Here is a 23,905-nt window from a genome sequence, read left to right as displayed (position 1 = left end):
GGTTAGGAGTGTGAATGCTGATGCTTCCACTCTGGGAGAGCTTACATGTTCTCGACACAGTCACGCTGATCAGTGAGAACAATGCTGACCGTTTGTCTGTTGGACCTCAATCTTGCGACAGCATTTTGCTGGTCGAGATGACGATTGTCTGCAAGTAGTCATGATCGACAATGACGTCTGTTCTAATGCTCACATTTATATGAGATTTGAACCCTCTTCATGAATGATCTACCAACATGTAAGCACAGGCTCACCTCTTTCGCCTAAATTCAACTGCTGGTCGGCTTTATCCCGATGATGCCCCGTTCGTTTAAGCTCACCACCCATGACTTGGTTTGTCTTAGAAAGAGGAGCTGCGAAGTCTCGACTTCTGCTCAAAATGTGGCGGTAGCTGACACTCCAGTAATTTTACAGTGGACCACGCAACTCGAACCGCCCGAAAACCCGTGCGCACGTTGCAGCCGGATGCCGTATGACGCCCGCATGCTTCCCGCATGTCACCCACCTTCCATCCCGCGATCGTCGCAGCTCCAAGTGCCGCGATATGATACGGGGAATTATGTGGTAACTGAAACCCTCGGCGCATATAGTACTGCAATGCACCTCAACATACCGCCTTCGCCAAACGTATTGTAGAACCAATTGGCCTGTTTATGACGCGGAAGCGATAGTTCGCGTCATGGGGAAGAAGCAAGCATATTGACTCGGAGGCTGGAGCTATCCGCACATCATGGGGGCTTGGTCGAGATGGAAATGGAGACGGAACCTGAGAAGAAGCGATATATAAGTTTCTATGATCACCTCAATACAAAACAAATCGAGCAGGCAATTCTTCACTCATTCTCTTATCACAAATATGGACATGGCCTTGCCTACAACACGGCTCACGGGTCTCGCAGACTCCTACCCAGTGGTAGCGGCAGTCTCTGCTGCAATCAGTGTGGTTAGTTCTCAAATTGTGATGATTCTTATCATATATGCTGACTAGAAGCCTCAAACAGGCCATCGTATACTTCATCGTCCTCCTTCCGCTGTACAACATACTACTACATCCTCTCCGGAAGTATCCTGGCCCAAAGCTATGGGCGGCTTCCCAAATCCCGTGGCTTCGCTCTTACACGGGAGGGCTTTACCACGTCAAGCTTCGCGACATGCACGAAAAGTACGGCCCCGTTATTCGGGTCGGTCCCAATGAACTGTCCTTCACCTCGCCAGAGGCGTGGCAAGCGGTCATGGGCCACCGTAAGTCGGGTGAAGCGGAAAACGGCAAGGCGCCGTTCTATGCTGTCCCACCAATCATCACGGGCCTCAACCGAACTGACCACTCACGCGTCCGGCGACTTATGTCTCACGGATTTTCATCAGCAGCACTGCGAGACCAGGAACCGATGATCAGAGGCTACATCGACTTGCTGATCCAGCGTCTCCATGAGAACAGTCAACTAGGCCGCAAGGCAGTTGATATTTGTGCGTGGTTCAACTACACGACTTTCGATATCATTGGGGACTTGACCTTTGGAGAGCCGTTTGGCTGTCTGCAACAATCAGCGATGCACCCGTGGGTCGAGTTGGTTTTTGCAAATGTCAAGACTACAGCTATGCGGTCTGCACTTGCGCGGTTTCCAGTGGCGAACCATCTTCTTCCATTTTTCGTCACTCCTCAACTTGTCAAGAAGGCAGCTGAGCACAAGGAACTTACACGAGAGAAGGTGTCTAAGCGCTTGACACTGACAGATGCGAGACCTGACCTGGTGCACGGCATGACTGTTGGAAAAGGTGGCCTGGTAAGTATCAAGTTGTGTAACTTCACAACTGAAAACCTGAGGCTAATGTGGTACATAGACCGTCTCTCGTGAAGAATTGAACGAGAACTCCGAAGCACTCATCATTGCAGGCTCAGAGACGACAGCAACCGCACTTTCAGGGGCCATCTACATGCTGACGACACACCCTGCGATTCTCAAGACGTTGGCTGATGAGATCCGTTCTTCATTCGCGTCCGAGTCAGAGATGAATTCTATCAACACCGCGCAGCTTCCATATCTCCAAGCCGTTCTCGAGGAAACCCTGCGTTTCTTTCCTCCGGCACCCAACGCTTTGCCTCGAATTACCCCGCCGGAAGGCAATCTGGTTCTGGGGAAGAGAGTTCCAGGAAATGTGAGTACAAAGTTTGTCAATTTTGCTGGCTTGTATTCTTTCTGACAACCTACAGACTGTATTGTCAATTCCGCATTGGGCCATGTATCACACTACCAGCAACTTTAGTCGACCCGACGAGTTCATCCCCAACCGGTGGCTTGATGACCCACAGTTCGCTAGTGACCGAAAGGAGTGTATGAATGTGTTCTCCTTTGGTCCGCGCAATTGCATCGGAAAGAAGTAAGACTCGGAAAGTACTTCATTCAACCGATTCTTTTGCTAATGAAGTCTAGCTTGGCGTATGTTGAGATGCGCATGTTCCTTGCTCGTGCGATCTGGAATTTCGATATCGAACTTGCGGCAGAGAGCATGGACTGGTTGCAGAAGGGTCGCTCGTTCAGTGTGTGGGCTAAGCACCCTCTCATGGTTCACTTGACCCCTCGGCCGGTGGCTGTATAGAGCCAGCAACTTTGTTTCTGGCAACCTATGCGAAGCTTCAGTTCAACGAAGCTGAATACCTTACTTTGGCGTATAACGTGTTCTAGAGACAGGGTGTATTAAATAGTGAGCTTAGGTCGACATTTCAGCCCGGAAGTTGTGGGGTGTGAAACAAGCTGCACACTGTGAACTTATTCCCGAGTACGACGACCTCGGACTCAGTGCTATTTAGCGGCTGGTTTGATAGGACAGTATGCAACTCGGAATTAGAAATAGACCGAGAACAATTGGAATGGCGAACATGGAGTCGGAATTGACCAAGTGTGAGGGTGATGATTCAACGACGATCCACCGTTCGGGGGCTAAATCGCCCCCGCGCCGAGTGCCCCTAGTCAACTGATTCCGCTGTTAAGGAGGTCCCTGGCGTTTGCTGTGCATGAGCTCCCAAGCTAAGTAAGTCACTAACTCTCACTGTGACGGACATCGGCAATGCAAAGCGGGCCGGCCCTCATCGTAAACTGGTGCATTTCCTTCCCCGCCACTGGACTTAATCTGGTTAATTCCTCCGTCCTCTTCTTTCTCGGCGGTCATATTGTCGGAATGGCGTCACCCTTGGATAAACCAACATCTGTTTTCCCCTGCCCGGTATGTGGCATGGAATTCCAGCGCCAAGACCATCTAAAAAGGCACGTTTTCCTCCATGAGGATTACAAGCCTTTCGCTTGTTCCAAATGCAGGCGGCATTTCTCTAGAAGGTGTGTTTGACTTCGGAGGACAAGAGATATTTCCACATATCTAAAACAAGTACTGACGGCGAGAACCCTGACAGAGACACCCTTGAGCGACACGAATTGGTCCACGAACCCTCAATTAAGCAAAATTTAAAGGTGGCCGACAAGGCCCGGGGAGCCAAAGCTTGTGTCCCTTGTCGCACCGCCAAACAGAGGTGCGATGGCGACGGACTGCAACCTTGTACTAGATGTGCGCAAAAGGAAAGACAATGTCAATATTTAATTCGTCGCGCCCGACAGGTAAGGCCGTATAGAACACTCGAACCCCCAAAGCGATCTACTAGCATTAGTGACTGATGGCTCCTTCTCAGTCTTCGAGGTTGAAGTCTCATGTCAGACGAGAGTCTAGATCAACGAGCACAAGACCCGCCACTGAGTCGGGGAGAGAGCATCAGTAGAAACCTTGCCATCACATTTACCAGGTTCACTGGGAAAACCCATTCTCTCCGAGTTTGACACAATGAATACGGTTGGCGAGGCAGATATGGCACTCGTCACCTCTGACGCCTCTCCCACTGCATGGGATGAGATCCTCTCCACGACTTGGGACGAAGCACAACTGCATGTTAACAATGCTCCACTGCAAATGCTGAGTTTCGCAAGTCCTATGGTCTTTCCAAATCTTCTGTTTGGGAATTGGCCAACACTGGGAACGACTGGTGAATAGCAGCGTCAAGTTCTTCGACCAGTCTCTTCTCTATGGCGGGATTACGGAGAATCTCGAAGAGCGCAGTGGTCACGGACGTGGCGCTCGTATCAGACCCGGCCACCAAAAGATCAAGAGATTCGCCAACCAATGCAACATCCGACAGCGATGTCAGTTTTCCGAGAACGATGGGATGATTGACAGCCGCTTTTGATCCATCAGACTTGCACCAGCGGTTCACACACTGCTCCGCATACTAAACTCCACGGACTCGGGGTCAGATAATGCTTCAACTACCGGTTTGAAGAAGTATTTTGACCAGAAGCTACTTACATCGGTCAAATGAATGAGGTTGCCTAGTTCCGGAGAGACGACTTTCAGCAATCCCACTGCGATCGCGTTGCTGACTATGCGCAATAAGGGGTATTGCTGCAGGGTCTTCAGCGCCGATGCAGCAACGCTGAAAGCTGTAAGGAATTGCGACTTGAAACTGTCGGACTGCTCCTCCAGCATACCGCGACTATCGGCAAAACAAAACTCCATAATGATGTTGGTAGTCAGGAGTCTGCTGAGAAGTCAATCCACGGACCAAGCAGAATGAATCAGGGGTCAAGAAGATTAACCGTTTCATGGAGAGACGTACCGAAACGCATCATAAAAGTCAATGTTCTGCTTCTCACGAAGCCGTTCAATCTTGATCTCCAAGAGTGCCAATCGCTCACGAATAAGACCCTCCAGCTTGAGGACACCTGCACGTGAGAACATGGGGTTCAGCATGCGTCGCCGTTCCTTGTGCTTAGCCTCGTCCATCTCGGTGAAGACCGTGGGAGACGGCGCATTAAATGCCAGGTAGAAAGGCTCATTCTTGGGAAAAGGGTTAGATTGCCTGTAGATAACCTTGTAGAGGTTCGTGTCGGTAATGTGAAGCTCATTTGGCGCGATTCTAATGGCTTTGGCGTCTGCCCTCGTTGTCAGCTGCAACATCCAACCGGTATCACAGGGATCAGAAGGGCAGTCTCACCGTATTTATGATGGATTTGCTCATAAATATCTTCAGGGTAATCCTTCTGGGTTTGTTGGTACAACCAACTATGCGATTTGGCCGCTTCTCTTGGCCCAGGGAAGTTGCTTAGAGGATGCAGGTAAACGCGGTAAAGCCCTCGAAGGTAGGCAAAAAGAACGAAGACGAGAACAGCCGCAGGCAAACTGAAAGCGATTCGAGGCGAGAGAACCGAGTCATTGAAATGCGGCTGCCACCTGGTAAAATTATCGGAAGACATGGCTGTTCTAGACGTTGAAATCTGATGTTAAAGAGATTGGCTAGAAGGAAGTTGATATGTGAAGGTTCCTTCTCAGCGGGTTTTATACAAATCAAGGTGCCCTCTATTAGGCGGGATTCATTCCATCAGTGTGGCTCATGACACAATGGGCCAGTGAGTTGAGGAGCCGACGAGACAAATCGCCGGCGCTAAATTGAGGAGCCGAATGCGCTGATGCCGTTGTGGAGACATTTCGGCTCCTCGATTTGTGGGGCGACAAGCCGACCGGGCGGCAGGCCCCAATACTGCCGCTACCGTAGTTGGAGACTGGTCTTCCCTAGCATTATTGATGGCATTTGCATTGCAGTTTGAGACACTCTTACGCCTGGGGCGAACTACTGGAAGTGCCGTTAGGCTTATTCCAAGTAGTTGCAGACGTGATCTTTCCACTGGTTTTACACTGGACCTTAAGGCGGTCTGAGAAACTGGGGAAAAATAAGAAGACGAGATGAATCTTGCTAATGGGACAACCGTACCGCGGACTCTTTCTTCTTCTTTTTCTTTTTTTTTCTTCTTCTTCTTGTTTTTTCTTGATTGATTGCCTCGTGATTGTGCATTTGTCGACATTTGGTCTCCTGCGGATGTGCGCTCCATCCATTGGACATGGCCTGGTTCACAGAGCGGAAATGTTGCGCATCCCGCCGGCGTTGTGTGGATTGCTGTAATTAATAGATCGCCTTACCCGTAACTTTCAACATTGCGCAAATTCTCCGAGCCGCGAAAGTTTCAAGGGGGTTCATAAGATGAACAATGCTGGATCGCAACGCAGCTGCATCCGGTGGGATAAAGCTTGGGCGCAGAGGAATTTCTGCCGCAGTGCCCACATGGTCAAACTCTACTGACGACATGTCGAGGTTATCTCTCTGCTCACATACAATAAATCGGTTGTTGTAGACCAACTTCATGTTTAAAGAACTGAAAGTTTCCAAAGTTTAGGCCAAAATCATTGCTTCATTTTTCCTCTGAATCTATGTACTCAAAATCACCGACTCCGCCCAACTCATTCACGACATCTATGCCTCAACGCCGAGGGTGATGTAAGCGAGCATGCCCTTGGTGACGTCCTCGCCGTCAAGAGGCTCAACGATCATGTTCGGGTTCCAGCCGCCAACGACCTCAGCAGCGAAGATGGAATCGATGTCGTTGGTGGTGCGATTGATCTCGGTGTGGCTGACGTAGGGCGCCAGAGCCATGATCTGGGCGCTGAGCTCCTCGTCGAAGAAGATCTGGCCGGTGTTGGCAATGTTGGAGCCGACGATGGTGCCGTTGCTGCGGACGGACCAGTCGGTGTGGACCTGGGCGTGGATGTGGATGGTGCGCTCGACGTAGAAGCCGGGGAAGACGGTCTTCATCTCCATGATGCCGTTGCTATCGGTGGGCCACATGCCGCGGAGCCAAGTGGTGTCATCGGTGTGTAGGTCCAGGTCGGGGCCGATGGTCATGTTCAGCTGCTCGAGGAGCTCCTCGAAGGGAGTGTTCGGGTCGCGTCCGGTGAAAGAGCTGTAAGAGCCGGTCTGGAGCAAATATTGTTAGTTTACTTCCCTGATGTCTTGAGGATCTATTAAGCGTTCACTTACAGCATTGCAATGCCACAAATCGACCAAGACATCCTCCATGACTTCGCAAGTGTTGATGTTGAGAACACCGATATCCAGGTAGAGAGGAACACCGGCCTGGTCCTCGCTCATGTCCTGACGGAGAGTCTGCGATTGGGGCCAGACGTAAGGTCCCTTGGTGACCTCAGGAGTCAGGACGCAGGTGTCATTCTGCAGAGTGTTGTAGTGGGGGCCCTCGGTGTGAATGGTGACGTTGGAGTCGCGGGCAGCGAGGTGGCGGCTAGCAAGCGAGCGCTTCTCAGCGTGACGCCTCTTGCGGACCTCGCTGAACTGACCGGCCTGGACGGCGCAACGCTTGGAAAGGTTTCCGCGGCGGACCATTTCAGTGTGGCTCAGGCCGTGCTCGTGGCCGGGGTGGGCGACAGCCACACCCGTGAAGAGCGCAGCAGCGAATGCGAGGAGTTGGAACTGCATTGTAAAGAATGTTACCGCGGGCTAAAGAATGTGTAAAGACGGACGAATGAGAGTGTCTGGAAATGCAGGCTACAGATTTCAGCTGATGTTCTGTTCGCTGATCAAACGGCGAAGACGATCACTCTTTATAAGTCTCTCGACGGTTCCGCGTATGCTTTTCACCTTCCCCAAATAGACCAAAAGCCTTTCGTTGCATCGCCCCAGAGGCACCCCTGAGCAGCCCCCAGAGATGTTCATCTCATCGCGACTTTGCTTTTGTCATCCCCCTTCTCATCAGCGCTCAGATTCTCAAACCGCCAACCATTTCGCGAGCCAGATGTTCCACGATCTCCACTGACGTCGGGTGAACGAAAAATGTCGCTCCCACATCCCGAAGAACCACGACCAGATCAATTGCCTTGCCCGGCCCTCCAAGAAACAGGCAACCAATGAAAACGGAGGTATTACCGTTGGGCGCCGGGGTTCGGGGCTCCAGGACCGCATCCGCGCTCCACCCGTGCGGGCCGCCAAGAATCCTGGCCGCGTAAGTTCAGGGGCGCTCCCGCTTCGCCGCTACGTCAAGGCGAGTCAAATGCTATCCCATCGGCCTTGCATATTCCATGGATGATGGGGGCCTCGCGGCAGGAGGCGCGGTAGTGCCGACTACGTGTTGATCTTGGTGTTGTCATGGAGGTGGATAGGCGATTTCTTCCCAAGGCCAGATGCCATTGTCAGATCCGCATCTGTTACCACCCTGGTCCGGAATGCGGGCGCGAACAAGCTTGCCCGTCAACCAAATTTGTAGACATCCAAGGCGATCATCAGGCTGGGCGTAACGTCTACACCGATTCTGGAAGGTATGGAAGACAAGGAGCGGAATGTTCCCCCCTGACTGTGGGATTTGCCTATGATTGAGGCTGACGCGGGCATACCGAGAGAACCATTTCGGGTGTACGTCGTCTTTATGCGTACTACGTAGCGGTATCCTGCCAGAACTGACGGATAGAATGTGGGCAATTTATAATCTAGAGCCTTTACGCCAAGGTCTACCGTGAACATCGTTGTTTGACATAAGGCAAACCGAGAATCCCCGTCGACGGCACCCAGCATACCCTAGCCGAAGATTCGTTTGTTCCACTTCTTCTTAGCCTTTCTCAACTCTACCTCCAGACCAAGTCGCATTCGAATCCAAACCCAGCGACTCCAAATGGCCAACCGGTGTCGATTAATGTTTTGTAATGGAATTTCCGCCCCTTGCCATTGGTGAGACCTCCACCTCGGGTCCGTCGTAATCTCTCCTTCGCCAAGATCTTTATAAGAGATGAGGTCAATCTTTCCACCGCCATCGCGAATACAGTAGGTATAGCTTGTGTGGCAGAAATCGCAGGTCTCAACCCCCCCAAAAACTTTCTTCTGGCGCTTTGACAGGCGAACGTTGGCCTGGAAGTTGTCTGACTCGTGGGTTTCGATCGTACTTGGGTTGAAGATGAAGGGGTATTTCCGCTGCCAAGTCGTGTGCGCACAACAGTGTGACCGGTCTGCACTCTTGCTCAAAATATCCAGGTAAAGCGACTTGTCAATATTAATCGATGACGCCCCGGAACATACACATTTGTCGGTTTGTAGCTTTATCTTGGTACAGAGGATCATTCGACCTCTCGATACCAAAAACTCTGTGTCGTGGTGGACATGAGGGCGACTGTAGCCGTTCTTGTCAAACTTACCATACCAGCGTTGACTCATCGGCAGCAGATCTTTGGGACGGCACAAGCCCCCCAGTCGAAACCGTGTCATGGCGAGCCTGATCGTGTCGTAGTCGAGACCCCTTGGAAGCCATGGCGATGGATCCCAGTCTGGCCGCGATCTCTCGTATTTCCGGACACAGGGACGAGATTCGCCAAAGATCCGCTGGTACTCTTCGTCCCTCGCAATAGTCCAAGAAAGCTCTGGCGGATGTAACGCCACACATCGCGGGCAGAAAAAGAGTGAGAGGTCGCGGAGGTCTCGTTCTAGTAAAAGGAGGAGCTCGCGCCGACAGTCGGAACGCTTTTGCAGTGTCAAGCTCTCTGAGCCGAGGCTCAACAGCATTGGTTTGCAAGTGAGGGCCAATGCCGCTCGCTCAAACGAGGCTAAGTAGTCAACTATGCAAAGGTGCAGATCCGTGGACAGAAGCTGGAGGTTTCTGATGTTTGGAGGCTTTGCGGGGGCTTGGACTGAATCAATCACCTGACGGAATTTCGGCCGAAACCAACGTGAAAATTGAGACTTACTTTCCATAGCGATTACCGGCGAGATCGTAGGTGTTGTTGTCTTATTCTGACCTCAGTGGTTGGTTGCTGATGAGGAGAGAAGAATTCATGACTGCTTTATTCGACGAAGTGCGTGGCTTCGGCATTAGTGTTGAGATGTTTTGGAAGAATTTTCGGGCGGTCATAGTAGCAAACATTTGAACCAACAAGGTGTTTGAGAACTTTGCCAGCGTACTTCACCCGGACCACACATTCCCGTGCCGACCTTTCTCCTTTCTAACTACAATGATAAGAATTCCACATTGCTTCGACGACAATGCCCGATTTGACCGATTGGTCTTTAGTATGTTTTTTCGGTAACCAGGAGCCTCCGTTAATGCTGTTCAATACGTATACCAACATTGAGCACCCTTGGGCTTTGAGTGCGCTATGCTGTCCGGGCAATACACTTAGCTTGCCAGGCAGAGTATAAGTCATACTGAGTATCATTCTAATGTGACTGCCTTATTTTCATGCGTCTTCACAGCTATATTTCCTATACACTCGACTACTCATGTTACAGAGGATAGTGACGATAACAACAATAAAATTAACGACGACGATGACAGCAACCACAATGAAGCTAGTAACGATAGTAGAGGAGTAATTACGACGATAATACTAAAGTAGAGTAAAATGTATAACCATAGGAAAAATAGGCAGTCTCATTCTAATCATCATACCTATTGTCTCTACTGTCGTCTTCCTTTATCACTCCTATCGTCGTCGTTCCCAGTGTTCTTTCAATTATCTTTACGGCCCCAAACTCAGTGACGTAGTTCGGAAACTTCAACCTGAATGTACTCTTTCGAATCAGCTGGCAGCCTATGCGAACTTCGTGCCTTTTGCATTGATGGTACCTGGATGCCACATGCAAGTCATGCTGCAACTAACTGCAAACTCGCGTAATGGTTACTAGCTAGGCCGATTTACGAGCTCAAGACACAGCCAAGCCAAATTACTCCATGGTTGTCAACACACAGGTAGGCGCTGCTGATCTAGAATTTAACATCAGGTGGGTAGTCAACACCGAGAGCTAAGCCCTGTCTGTAGCTAGCTTTTGTCAGCCATTTTCAAACAATTGCTTCCGAATACAGTAGACCTGTTTGTCGACGTCGCCGAAGTGTCGGTGTGAAGATCGCACCGGCTCTAAGGGGCGGGAACTTTGTCAAGACCGGCGGTCCGCAGCAGTTCGGATGACGGCGGCCAAGTGGATCTTTCCGGCGGGAAAATCGGCGGGAGCACGCTGCACGATTGTCGAACCGAGATAGATACATGTGTGTACCTGTAAGAACCAGCTGACTGACTCGTCGCCAAGGCTTTGGATGGCGCAGCGTGCCCCGTAGGCACCAGTGACGGCATGCCCTTCGGCGCCCGAATTGCTGGGCGTTGGGGCCAAAACAGGACGGCAATGCAAAGAAGTCTAGGCCGACATGTGCAGGTCGTTGTTAAAACGCATCAGCTCGTGTTGGTTCTCGTTGGGGGCGGCCGCCCATGCTGTCGGTTGGTGGAGCCCAGAAGCGTTGTGATTGACGGACATACGGGCGCTTCAGGCAGGACTTTGGGGGTTAGCGGACGATGACCAAATGTAGAACGATCAAGCCGGGGGCGGTTGTTCTGGATGCATAGCTTCGGGCGAAGTGGACGAGCTCATGGTCAGAAGAGCAAGCCGGTGTCGGAGCTTCGGTGACGATGACTTCTTGGTGGATTACGGCCGTAGCTGGCCGTTGAAGTCGTTGATAAGCGTTTTGCGGTGGGTTACATGGCGATGCTGCTCAGCTGTCGGTCGGTAAGCACTTGTCTCTGAGTGACAAGCGTTGGCTGCACGTCGTCGTGCTCATTGGCTTTCTCTTGTCTTACCACCCTCTTGTCAGGCGGAACGGGTCGCTGGATTTAGAAAGCTGACCAAAAGTAGTAAACGCTTTCTGCGCCGGAATTGCGCATGGTGCCTTGAGGCACAGTCAGACATCTCAATCCATCCTTCGGGAATCCTCTCAGGTGCATCCCAAATCGCCGTACCGAACCAGACATCGAGCGCAACCCTTCCCCACAATCTGACACTCGCCGATCGGTGGATGGATGATGAAGGAACTTAGCATAGGCATTCAAAGATTCGCAACCTCTAGGACTTCAATGCTCGTCAAAATCGTGGGTTTCCAGGAGATTCACTAGGCTGACTGAAGCTGCAACATTGGTGTCACACAACCTAGGCCTCAGGTCGGCAACAACCAGCAGACCCACAACGACGATCAACGTCCAGCGCCGATGGTTTAGTGGTAAAATTCTCCGTTGCCACCAAGCAGCGTCGGGGAGCCGGGGGTTCGATTCCCCCTCGGCGCAATCTTTTGCTCCAGGGCTCATTTGAATTAACATGATTTATGTTGTCGTGTGTGGGAGAGAGAACCTTTTGCCCTTGACACAAGCACGTACCTAAGTTTCTGCTTGACTTTATTTACCTGGGCGCTCGAGTTTAATTCAGCTTTAACGTCATTTTCACCCTGTACAGATCGTGAACAACTCCAAATTCTTTTTCAAATATCTCACTTAGAGTCTAGATACAGTATCTTCGCTAAGAAGGTGCTTCATAACCTTCCCAGACCCTGTCCTCGGCAGTCCGTTCACGAAAACGAACTCCTTCGGTATTTTGAATCGCGCGATGCGAGATTGGCAATGCATGACCATGTCTGTTTGGGGGATTCGAGATCCAGACGAGGTAACAACATACGCCCGCCCAGCTTCACCCCAAGTCTCATCAGGAACTCCAACCACCGCGGCCTCCAAGATATCGGGATGCTCAATCAGAATCGTCTCAACCTCCGCTGGGTAGACATTCTCACCTCCAGAGATGAACATGTGTTTCCTCCTATCGACAAGAAAAATGAAGCCGTCCTCGTCCGCCCATCCAATGTCACCTGTCCGAAACCATCCATCTGGCGTCAAACTCGCGATGTCTTGTTCCACATTGTTCCAGTAAATTGGAGTTGAGACATCCCTAGATACGAGAACCTCTCCTATGGCCCCTGGTAGCAGTGGCTGACCCCGGTCATCAACAACGCGAACGGAAGTCAGTGGACCTGGATGACCCACAGAGCCAGCTTTCTTGATGATCATCTCGGGAGAAAGCGGCATACCAGATATCGTTCCCATCTCTGTTGAACCATACCCATCAACCATACAAATGCCTTGGTCAAGCCACCATTTGATGCGCGCTGGGGGGTTGGGAGCACCTCCCGTGAAGAGAGCTTTGAGGGTGAGCCATGCTGACGGGTCAAAGTTAACTGCTCTACTTAGCGCCTCCGCCATCTGAGGGACACAGAAGTAATGGGTGATTACAAGCTGAGGATCACTCAGGCGGCGATTGGTCGCTTCAGGGTTGAATCTCGGGGACACGAGCAGCGTGCCGCCTCGCATGAGAGGTGGCCAGATCTGCGCAATGAGACCCATGAAATGGAACATCGGCCCGTCACAGAGGAAGACGCATCCTGTATCGGCTTCTGTCAAAACACTGAAGTCGACAGTGGTGGCCAGTATGGACTGCGCAGTCAGAATCACACCCTTCGGCGTGCCCGACGTTCCAGAAGTGTAAAGAATAATGCTCGTTTCCTGTGACGACCTTGATTGGAGTCGGCGTCCGGGGTCTGCATTATCGACTTCCTCACAGAATCTAGAAAATTCAATGTGGCGGCAGCCAAGAGGTAGCTCGGGTGGGTCTCGATCTGTAAAAATGACTGTTGGCGTGCAGTCATCCAACAGTTTAGAAAGCTCGGGCTGGGCCAGGCGCCAATTGAGGGGAACGAAGATGGCTCCAAGCCTCATCAAGGCCTGTTGAAGTATGATCTGATAAACGCTGTTGATGCACACAGTGGCAACCCTGTCACCGGCCTCGACGGCGTATGCGGACAAGACCGCGGTTGCGCGCTGTATGTCGGAGTTGAGTTCCGCATACGTCCATCTTCGGTTGGTTGCGAGATCGATGCAGGCCAGGCTGGCCGGCCGTAAACGTGCATGCAGAAGGACAGGGTCTGGCGCGAAGAGACCAGCCATTTTCTTTGCGAAAATCGGCAAAGCAGAAGAGCCCGGTGTGTTGGTTCGGGCGCGCTTTGTCAAAGGGAGGATCCGCTTCGGTGAGAGATTGCTGAAGAATCAGAGGCCGGGCGAGGGCCGATATTGTCGATCACCCGAATCTGCCGAATCTCGAGACTGCCTCGGCTGAAAGATGGTATAAACAAGTGCGTTCCAATGGTGGCAGGAAGGGTGTAGAGATGACTGAGAATGAAGAAGAGTAAGCCCTGAGCCAACGGCCCAAATATACCTCATCAGCTGGCGGCAAGGCAGACAAGTGTTTCTGAACGTCGCCGAGTCTTCGGAGTTGTTGCCATTTCCTTCGTTCCTTGCCTTGCAGCCGATGAAGATTTTGACGAATGCGAAGAAATGAATAGCCAACATCGTGCAGCCCTTCCGGAATGCGGAGCCCCGGGGAGCCAGCTTCGTGGTGCCAACATGCACGTTGGAGGTGTGGTGTGTGTGGAGAACACAGAAAGCGTACCTCCATTTTGCTGCGCCGTGAAAAGTCGCAATCCTTTAAAATCCTACTGACCTGTGTCTTGCATTTACGCTAGATCAGATATGTACGCTTTTATTTTGGGCAATCTGCTCGGGGGCCCAATAGATCGTGAGAGTGACACTCTCTGCGCTAGTTGCCAACATGACCTGCACATTACGCCTCGGCAGCCAAGATTTGCAAAACTTCCAGCCAAAGGGCTGACTTCCCGGGATCTTCATAAGAATGCGTGACATGATCTGACCTAAGAATGCAGAAAGCCACAGGTTCTGGTTGCTATGTCGTCCAAACGATTGGTTGAGGCACATGTGCCTGCTGCACCGCTGCAGCTGAACTTCCTCTCCGAGATAGATGGGTGCCTGGGATTGCATGCAGTGATGCGAAGTTGATTATCCGCACCTGGTGAAGAAGTGCAGTGACTAGGAGAGGCATGGGCGGAACTTCGGTGTATCGCAATGTCTCCATCGTTGCTGCTAACCGCAGACCCCCAGGTAAGAATTTTCTTCCATTGGTCTGCTCGGTTCTGATGAAGTCCGATCCGTTTTGAGGCTCCGGCATAATAAGATAAAGTGTGCAAGAGGTCTTCGGGGGTGGTGTCGTGTGTTCCTTCGGCACTTTCAAAGTCCCAAACATATTACTCAGAGATTTCTGCGCCCAATACTGGACCCAATACGCCTGAGTTCTGTCATCAATCGCCATCACAGAAGTTTCGGTACTTCTGCACAACTTGAACAGCATGTGGACGAAATCTGACCCTTCAAGGTCTGTACCCGTTGATGATCAAGGTACAGCAACGGGGCTCTATGAGCCAATCGCTATTATCGGCATGGGAGTACGGCTCCCCGGACATGTTCATACCCCAGCAGACTACTGGGACCTTTTAGTCAATGGCAGAAGTGGACGGTGCCGTGTTCCCAAGAGTCGATACAATGTCGAAGCCTGGTATGGTCCGGGCAGACCCAATCATGTCCCAACGGAGTTTGGCTACTTCCTCGAGGAACTGAATCTAGCACATGTGGATCCTAGCTTCTGGTCTTTCACAAAACAGGAAGCTGAGCGCATGGATCCTCGACAACGACTATTTCTTGAAGTTGCTTACGAGGCTCTTCAGAGTTCCGGAACCACAAAGTTCAGGGGTACTGATGTTGGCGTCTATGTTGGCACCATGGGCGACGACTGGAGTCAGCTTGAGTCTCGCGACGAGCAGAGCCTCGAGCAAGTTCGACCTGATGTATATGGAGATTATATCCTTGCAAACAGAGCCTCGTATGAGTTCGACTTGACCGGACCGAGGTGAGTGCAACATCGTGAGCCTTTGTGAACTATCTGAGCTAACACTCAAGCTCAGTGTTGTGGTCCGCACCGCTTGTTCTGCCTCTCTTGTTGCACTGCATATGGCATGTAGGGACCTGCATGGAGGCGATTGCACTTCTGCCATAGTCGGTGGCGTCAACCTCATTCTTACTCCAAAAGATACGACAGTCATGCATCAACAGGGTGTACTGTCTCCGATGGGTTCTTGTAAAAGCTTTGATGCCGAAGCTGATGGTTTTGCAAGAGGAGAAGGCGTTTCTGCAGTCTACATTAAGAAGCTTTCGGATGCCGTACGGGATGGCGATCCCATCCGGGCGGTCATTCGGTCTACATGTCTGTCCGGCAATGGGAGAACCCCGGGTCTTACCACACCAAGTTCCCAAAGTCATGAGAGACTGATGAGACGAGGGCATCGGATAGCCGGTATTACGGACTTGTCGAAGACTGCGATGGTCGAGTGCCATGGAACTGGAACCTCTGTAAGTCACACTGCTCTACCATTCTGGATATGAAAATGACGAGCTGACGGTCTTGTGTAACTTATAGGTGGGCGACCCTGTTGAGGTCAGCGCGGTTGCCAATATTTGGGGAGATCACGGCATCTACATCGGATCGGTAAGGTAAATGTTGTCACACAGTAACGTTGAGTATTGATGTCAGCCTTAGGTCAAACCCAATATTGGTCATGGCGAAGGTGCATCGGGGTTATCCAGCATCATTAAAATGGTACTAGCATTGGAAAACTCGACAATCCCACCCAATATCAACTTCAAGACGCCGAATACAGCAAGTAAGCTTACTTTATGCAATAATCAAGATGTGGCGAATGCTGATGTGTGGATCTAGTTCCTTGGGAACGTGCTAAACTGAAGGTGCCGACAACGCCTTTGCCCTGGCCATCAGATAGACTCGAACGAGCTTCTGTCAATAGTTTTGGGATAGGCGGTTCTAATGCGCACGTCAGTAGTTCCATTTCAAGTTCTTTGGTGAGATTCTGACCGTGAATTTAGGTTTTACTCGAGTCGGCTGCCTGTTTTGGTGTGCAGTCTTCTCGCCGTGTTCATGACCAGAACCCCAGAACTTCCAAGCATCGTCTTCTCACCTTCTCTGCGCGCCATAGAGACTCGGTCAGTCGTTTAGCATCAGATGTTGAACGATATTTGGATCGAGAACCTCAACTCCTGGGAGATGTGGCCTGGTCTCTAAACACTCGACGAGAGGCCCACGCGCATCGCGCATTCTGTGTAACAGGCGGCAATGACCCTTTCCATATGTCCTCGATAACCAAACAAAACAATAACCCGCCAGTCCTGATTTGGGTGTTCACAGGACAGGGAGCTCAGTGGGCTCAAATGGGGAAAGAGCTGCTTCAGCAATATGTTCTAGTTCAACAAACTATCAGTCGCCTGGACAGCGTGCTGGCAAGCCTGTCTGATCCCCCGCAGTGGAAATTGAAAGGTACTTTTTCGTCTTGAAATGGGATACGCTTCAAAGCTGATCAAATCAGATCTACTTCTAGCACCCAAAGAGCAGAGTAGACTTGCAGAGGCAGAATTCTCGCAGCCATGTCTTGTTGCCATCCAGGTTGCTCTTGTTGATTTGCTCAGGTCATGGGGAGTCACGCCCGATGCCGTCGTCGGACACTCTTCAGGAGAAACTGCGGCCGCTTATGCAAGTGGAGCAATCACAGCTGAAGATGCCATTCGCATCGCATACCACCGAGGTCAGATTACCCTGCTCATCAAAGCCGCCCACAAAGGCTCCATGGCCGCAGTGGGACTTGGTCGAAGTCAGGTTCAGAAGCTTCTCCGCCCAGGTGTTATGATCGGCTGTGAGAACTCACCCGCCAGCGTGACGTTGTCTGGCGAGGCAGATGTGCTTGAGGACGTGATGAAAGACATCATGGCCGAACACCCCGGAGTGCTGGCACGGAGCCTTCATGTTGAGTGCGGGTACCACTCGCGTGAGTTGAACGCTCTTTACTTCTTTCCAGCCACACTGACAGATATCCCCGGCAGAACATATGAAATCAGCAGAGATGGACTTTACACGACGATTGGAGGGGTGGTTGCAGCCAATTCAACCGAATATTCCATTTTATTCGTCGGTCACAGGCACACTGAACAACGATGTGTCTCACGCATACTGGGTGCGAAACGTGGTCTCTCCAGTTTTATTCAGCACAGCAGTTGAGTCTGTTCTCGCCAATTTCAAGTTAGCAGCTTTCGTCGAGATAGGTCCACATTCCGCTCTCGCTGGCCCTATACGGCAGATCTTGCACACCAAGGGTCGGGTCGCACAGTATGTCCCGACCTTAGTCCGCAATGAGGATGCGGTATGCTGTGTTTTGAAGACCGCAGGAGAGCTGTGGTCAGTTGGCGTTAGGATTGAGCTCTCCGCAGTAACACCAGCCGGGAAGTTTCTGACAGATCTACCAACCTACCCTTGGCACTATGACAAAGAGTATTGGGTCGAGAGTAGACTTTCTCGATCCTGGCGTCTACGCAAGTTTGACCATCACGAGCTGTTGGGCACTCGGGTTGAGGAGATCTCCGATGCTTGTCCTGCCTGGAGATGCAATCTCAGAGTCGAGGATGTTCCTTGGATCCGAGATCATATGATTCTCGGAGAGAACATATTTCCTGCAGCAGGATTTGTGTCCATGATCGGGGAAGCGTTGAAGCAACTAAAAGGGTCCGTCAACTACACCCTCGGGCATGTCACGTTTGATTCAGCTTTGGTGCTGAACGACCGTCCGGTCGAGCTCGTCACTGTTCTCAATCCTCCGCCACCCATGCCGTATCTGGATTCGGAATGGTTCGAGTTCTCGATCTCTTCGCTTAGTGAAGGCGGTGACACTTGGGTCAGACATGTCACGGGCGAGTGCAAAGCTGGCTCTGATTCAGGCCACCAGGCCCCAGAAGTTGTGAAACTTCCCCGCAAGGTCTCCTTGGACTCCTTCTACAGTACCTGGAAGAGGTTTGGACTGGAATACGGTGCCAGGTTCCGCAACCTTGCCGATGCCAGCTCCCATGTTACCGAACCGACGGCCATTGCATCTCTGCAAACGGATTTATCAGACTACGAAATGGCATCCTACGCCATTCATCCCACAGTTCTTGATTCGAGCATGCATTTTGCGATGGTCGCATCATGTCGCGGTCTTACCAAAAACTTCAAGCATATGGCAATTCCTACATACATCGAGGAATTGTATGTTAGCAGACCATCAGGAAAGATACACCTCGAAGCGACAGCGACTGAGAACTCGTCGATGAAATCATCAAGCTACATCACGGGAGTATCTGATGGTGAAACTGTCATTGACATCAGAAGTCTTGAGGTAGAGCCTGTTGCTGGTAGCTCTGCCATCCAGGCCGAGGATCCCCATGCCGGCGCAATTGTGGAATGGAAACCCGACATTGACTTCCTAGACCCTTCTCTTATTTTTCGTCACCAAGACCTTGGTTCTTGCACCAGAAGCCTGGAGAAGCTGGTGTTGGCATGTATTGTGGAGTCTAGAGCGCAATTGCAGTTCCTCCCGGCAACGCAACCACATTTCGTCGACTTCAAGAGCTGGCTGGATGCAACATATCGACAGGCTGTGGCTGGAGAACACCAAGATCTTGCCAGTGCATTTGATATCGCACACACCACTCCTCAGTTGAGACAGGCGCTCATCGCAGACATGCTAGAAGCTTGCAAGGGCACATCCACGGAAAGCCTTGCGCTGGCCGTCCATCGTGTGTACACGAATGCTGCGGCGTGCTTCACTGGCAGGCCAGACGCTATCAAGGCCATAGACTCTGCCATTTCAATGGCTGAAGATGTGGAAACTCTCGGCGACATCAATCTCGCATCTTTCCTTCAACTTTCGGGCCACAAGAGGCCGAACATGAACATTCTACAAATCGGTGGTCCCAACGACACTGCCGCTACCATTAACAAGATATTGTCAGCTCTTTCATCTGATACCTTTGGAGACCGTCTCTATGGAAACTACGTCTATGCCTGCACATCGTCAGAACCTTCCACTCGGGTGCAGGACTGTTTACAAAATTTCCCTGCTGCCAAGTACAGTAATCTCAATACTGGTGCTGACTTTACATCTCAGGGATTCAGAAACGAGTCGTTTGATATTATACTTGTTTTTGATGGGGCATCATCTTCGAGAACTACTTTGAAGAAGATGCGCAAATTGCTGAAGTCTACGGGGCACATAATACTCGAGCAGACAAATTCAGCATCGAGAACTTTCCAATATGTCACGGGCCTTCTACCACAGTCGAATTCGTTGTCGGAGAACCTGGAACAAGAACATTACCTTCGAGATCAGCTACAGCATGCTGGTTTCAATGGTACTTCGGCCGCTACGCTCTTGGGCGATTATTCACGCCTGACCATCGCCCGCCCTTTCTCGGACCACTGGAAGACCGACCGAATCAGCATCATCTGCGAGAACCCAGGCCATCATTTGGTCAAAGACGCAACGGAGGCTCTTCGTGGGCTCGGTGTAGATCTCGACTTCGTCGTCCTGGGTGACGAACTGCCATGGGGACAGCCAGTCGTGAGCCTCTTGGATCTTGAAGGCTCTTTCATCCATGGAATGTCACAGCAAGGATGGGAAGATCTCAAGAAGACCATTCTTTCGGCACAAGATGAGAAGGTGCTGTGGGTGACCGGGGCTTGCCAAGTCGAATGCAAGAATCCGAATTATTCCCTGGTATTGGGCCTCGCCCGAACTCTTCGCAGGGAACTTTCGATGGATTTTGCTACTTTGGAGCTCGAGTCATTTGACGCCAATGGCTGGAAAGCTATGCATACAATCCTCAATAGCTTCGGACAGCGCATCACTGGAGGTGACGTGGATCCAGAGTCGGAGTACGTGTTTTCACAAGGCTTGCTTCACGTCAGTCGCTTCCATTCAGTTGAAGTCTCGAATCTCTTGAAGGAGTCGAGTCAAGCCTCCAGCGAAGAGAATCAGGGTCACAAAGGGCTTTCTCGAGCGTCTGAGATCGATATCTTAGACAACTGCTATTTCCCCGCCAGCTCGTTGACACCGCCCATGACCTGCCGCTCGGATCGAACCTATGTTTTTGTCGGTGGGCTCGGCGGACTCGGCCAGGCCACGGCAAGATTTCTTGTCGAGCGAGGAGCCAGAGAGCTCATTTTCTTTTCGAGGTCAGCTGAGCAGTCAGCTAAAGGTCATCCTGAGTACTTTGAAGAGTTGAGGGCTCTCGGATGTATTGTCCAAGCGATCTCTGGGAGTGTCAATGCCATGGACGATGTCGCGAAAATGGTTCACTCAGCAAATCGTCCAATCGCTGGGTTGCTACAAGCAGCTATGGTTCTCCAGGTATGCTTACCCTTCGTATTTCCAATGCCGCCAACAGCGATCGAAACTGACAACCTACGCTACAGGATACCAACATCACCGACATGACCTTTGAACAGTGGCAAACAACAGTTGACCCGAAGGTGCAGGGGACTTGGAATCTCCACAATGCTTTGCAGCAGCACCAAAGCGAGCCCCTTGACTTCTTCTTTCTTTTCAGTTCGCTCTCGGGTCTTGGAGGCCAGATCGGCCAGGCAAACTATGCTGCAGGTAACGCCTTTCTTGACGCCTTCGTGCAATATCGCCACTCCAAGGGATTGGCGTGCTCAGTTCTCGATATTGGCATTATGGAAGATATTGGTGTCTTAGCGAGGGAGCAGAATCGTCTTGAAGCCCTTCGGGCGACGAAGCAACATTGCCTGCACGAACAGGATCTTCTTGATGCTTTGGAGTTGATGATCAGACGGTCTCAACCAGTATCCAAAGAGGAGACTCACGACATTCAAAACGTCAATGGCTTCTCAAGTCGCGGTCAAGTTGCCGTCGGCATGAGGTCATCAGCCATCTCCAGCAACCGAAACGGATGGCAGAAAGACCCACGCTCAGGATTCCTGTCGAATACAGGACGGACGGAAGGAACTGAGAAAAAGGAGAATGAGGGAATCACTTTGAAGGATTTCTTGAGAAATAGTCACCTGGATCCGTCGTATCTTGAATCAGACAATGCAAGGGCATTTCTGGCTAAAGAGATTGGTGGGGCGTTACAGGGTTTCGGCATGAGAGAGGATGAAGAGGTTGATCTGTCACGACCCTTGCAGACGGACTCTTTGGTGACGGTGGAGCTCCGCAACTGGATCCGACAGAAGATGGGTGTTTCTTTAACAGTCGTGGAGTTGCGGAGTGCGGAGAGTATTTTTGCACTGGGGGAAATGGCTGCAGCCAGGCTTTTGACTGTGGGCGACAGGAACACATACTCTTCCTCTTGAAGCCATTTTTTCATGTAAGATACAGCCAGGCTCAACTAAGGCTCACTTGATTTATTCGTGGCATCCAAAATGGAATGGTCTCCATATACCGCCACTGTTTAGCTGTATTAGGAACGACGCAAGTCATACCGCAACTTTGAAGGCAGACAATTGACGAGAGGCTTTATATCATACTTTGTGGCGTAATTGGGATTCTAGTCAATACGGGCTTTACTACTTTCTTTCACCGACTCGAGATGCCACTCGCAACCCGAGAATGCCCACGGTCCCGGCAGTTTCAGTCGAGATTGCATGATACGTTATCCCACCGGGTATCACTGAATTACAGTCCACCGCGTGCGGAGCTCCAACTCATCAGAGTAAATAGAAAACTTCTCTTGGAGCTAATCGAAAACCGTGAGTTAAGAGAAATTAGAGAAAATCGGAGGTTCCTTAGACTGCAGCCCACTGGCACCCTACGGGATGACTAGGTAGGGAAGCTTTGATTCATTGCCGCAGTCCTTGACTGAACTTTAGTGCCACTCGTCTTCGAGGAGACTGATACCCAGAAAATAAACTTTGTTCAGTATTGCGCTCGAGATTCTGAAATAAGGCCATCTACCTGGACTACGGTGGCATTCATATACCAAGTAGAGTTTTGTTAGCCGTCAGTCTGATACTATGTACGCCGCCCACGACAACAATAATAGACTGAGGAGATTGAACACCTCAAACAGGGAACGACGTCAATGTAATCTTGACTATGTAGCTCGACAATCAGTACAATTCAATACCGTCAGGCACACGGCAAAGAACTGAAAATAGATTCCATCCGGTTGGCGGTAGTCCATCGCCGAGCAAAATGCGGTGAAGCTTAGGTCGACTCGACTGAATCATGCTCAAGCTAACGGTGTTGACTGGGGCCTCGAAAATTAATTAATCATGGCATCATTGAAACTTGATCTTCTTATCCCAACCCTCCCACGAGTAATTTAAACTCATACCGATCATTTCGAGAGACTGGTGCCACACTTTTGACGCCCGACATGCTACTTTGAGTCTCTCAACATTATTTAACCACAGGCAATTCCCAGCTCCAGTTTAGTTACCATTCTCAACACCACTGTCTTCATTTCATTCATCTCTATGTCGTCTCCCAGACTCCATACCTTCGACCACAAGATGCAGTTCAACACTATTCTCCTCACCCTCGGCCTCTTGAGCGCCACTGCTTCCGCTGAGACCATTCTCGGATGCTAGAACGGCCGATTCACCTGCGCCGGCGCTTGTATCAACAAGGGCGAGTGCAAAGAAATCCAGAGCAGCGACAACGCCTGGTGCTGCGTTGTTTGATTTAAAGAGCGACATGTTGCCATATCTCGAACTTCGTGAGTGAATGCAAACGGCATCAACAAACAACGGACAGAGACTAACAGCTATCACGATGCTCAGGTCCCCTCTTCAGTCTCTTATGGGTCGTGTTATGGGATGGATGAATTGATGGAATGGTTTGGTGCTGCGAGACTATTTACCAAAGAACCAAACGATACCGTACTTAGTCAGCTACTGTTGCAGTCTACTCTACTCTAATTGATGGCTTCTTCTGATAAAACTTGACAACTGGTGAATTCTGTGAGCTCGCTGCTACCAAGAAACCCCAAATTTCAAAGTCGAGTTATGCTTCACCATCTTGAGAATCTCGTGGTTGCGTTACAATTAGAATAAGGTACATTTGACTTTTGCTATTTGATGACGACAGATGATGACGACAGATGATGACGACAACAGATGATGACGACAACAGAGACGATCATAAGACGACAAATGATCACAATAGACGATACTAATAATCAGGGCAACGAATGCGACAACAATGAGAATGATAACACCAAGGAAAGTGACAATCCATGGATTATCATGGGATGAATCATTGGTTAATATAGCTTGTAGGTAGTTGTCCATCCGGTTAGCTAGGAATAACCGCCTGTAAAGCGAATCCCATTCCCTCTTTGCATATATGCTAGTTTCTTTCTTATAACTCGTCGTACTGAATGCACTCTAGATTCAAATATGCAGCCATTTGGTGGCCCGGGCGGGTCC

The 23,905-nt window shown here is 50.7% G+C and overlaps 6 protein-coding genes across 6 annotated transcripts; 2 read left to right on the top strand and 4 right to left on the bottom strand.

Moving 5' to 3' along the window:
• Window positions 1-856: 856 nt before the first annotated feature.
• On the top strand, window positions 857-2,598 carry CGCA056_v008277 (Trichothecene C-15 hydroxylase; the record flags this gene model as incomplete). Its single annotated transcript, XM_037323524.1, has 5 exons — window positions 857-943; window positions 1,002-1,784; window positions 1,843-2,157; window positions 2,213-2,379; window positions 2,433-2,598. The coding sequence occupies 5 exons, from the start codon at window positions 857-859 to the stop codon at window positions 2,596-2,598; spliced, it is 1,518 nt and encodes a 505-aa protein (XP_037178696.1).
• A 1,375-nt stretch (window positions 2,599-3,973) lies between these two features.
• On the bottom strand, window positions 3,974-5,294 carry sdnE-5 (Cytochrome P450 monooxygenase sdnE; the record flags this gene model as incomplete). The annotated part of the gene is made up of 4 exons (XM_037323523.1): window positions 3,974-4,221; window positions 4,272-4,579; window positions 4,658-4,973; window positions 5,036-5,294. 4 exons carry the CDS (start codon window positions 5,292-5,294, stop codon window positions 3,974-3,976), a joined length of 1,131 nt encoding a protein of 376 aa, XP_037177359.1.
• Window positions 5,295-6,346: 1,052 nt separating this feature from the next.
• Window positions 6,347-7,363, bottom strand: CGCA056_v008275 (uncharacterized protein; the record flags this gene model as incomplete). The annotated part of the gene is made up of 2 exons (XM_037323522.1): window positions 6,347-6,847; window positions 6,911-7,363. 2 exons carry the CDS (start codon window positions 7,361-7,363, stop codon window positions 6,347-6,349), a joined length of 954 nt encoding a protein of 317 aa, XP_037177358.1.
• A 642-nt stretch (window positions 7,364-8,005) lies between these two features.
• CGCA056_v008274 (uncharacterized protein) lies at window positions 8,006-9,619 on the bottom strand (the record flags this gene model as incomplete). The annotated part of the gene is made up of 3 exons (XM_037323521.1): window positions 8,006-8,085; window positions 9,067-9,549; window positions 9,613-9,619. The coding sequence occupies 3 exons, from the start codon at window positions 9,617-9,619 to the stop codon at window positions 8,006-8,008; spliced, it is 570 nt and encodes a 189-aa protein (XP_037177357.1).
• A 2,555-nt stretch (window positions 9,620-12,174) lies between these two features.
• Window positions 12,175-13,674, bottom strand: fadD13 (Long-chain-fatty-acid--CoA ligase FadD13; the record flags this gene model as incomplete). The annotated part of the gene is made up of 1 exon (XM_037323520.1): window positions 12,175-13,674. The coding sequence occupies one exon, from the start codon at window positions 13,672-13,674 to the stop codon at window positions 12,175-12,177; it is 1,500 nt and encodes a 499-aa protein (XP_037177356.1).
• Window positions 13,675-15,017: 1,343 nt separating this feature from the next.
• gloL-1 (Highly reducing polyketide synthase gloL) lies at window positions 15,018-21,826 on the top strand (the record flags this gene model as incomplete). Its single annotated transcript, XM_037323519.1, has 7 exons — window positions 15,018-15,484; window positions 15,540-15,984; window positions 16,052-16,120; window positions 16,172-16,295; window positions 17,013-17,468; window positions 17,524-20,861; window positions 20,927-21,826. 7 exons carry the CDS (start codon window positions 15,018-15,020, stop codon window positions 21,824-21,826), a joined length of 5,799 nt encoding a protein of 1,932 aa, XP_037177355.1.
• Between the last annotated feature and the right edge of the window lie 2,079 nt (window positions 21,827-23,905).

This window comes from Colletotrichum aenigma (assembly GCF_013390185.1).
Source record: "Colletotrichum aenigma strain Cg56 chromosome Unknown KSG_Cg56_contig05, whole genome shotgun sequence".
Taxonomy (NCBI): domain Eukaryota; kingdom Fungi; phylum Ascomycota; class Sordariomycetes; order Glomerellales; family Glomerellaceae; genus Colletotrichum; species Colletotrichum aenigma.
This window is presented reverse-complemented; position numbering and strand designations above follow the sequence as displayed.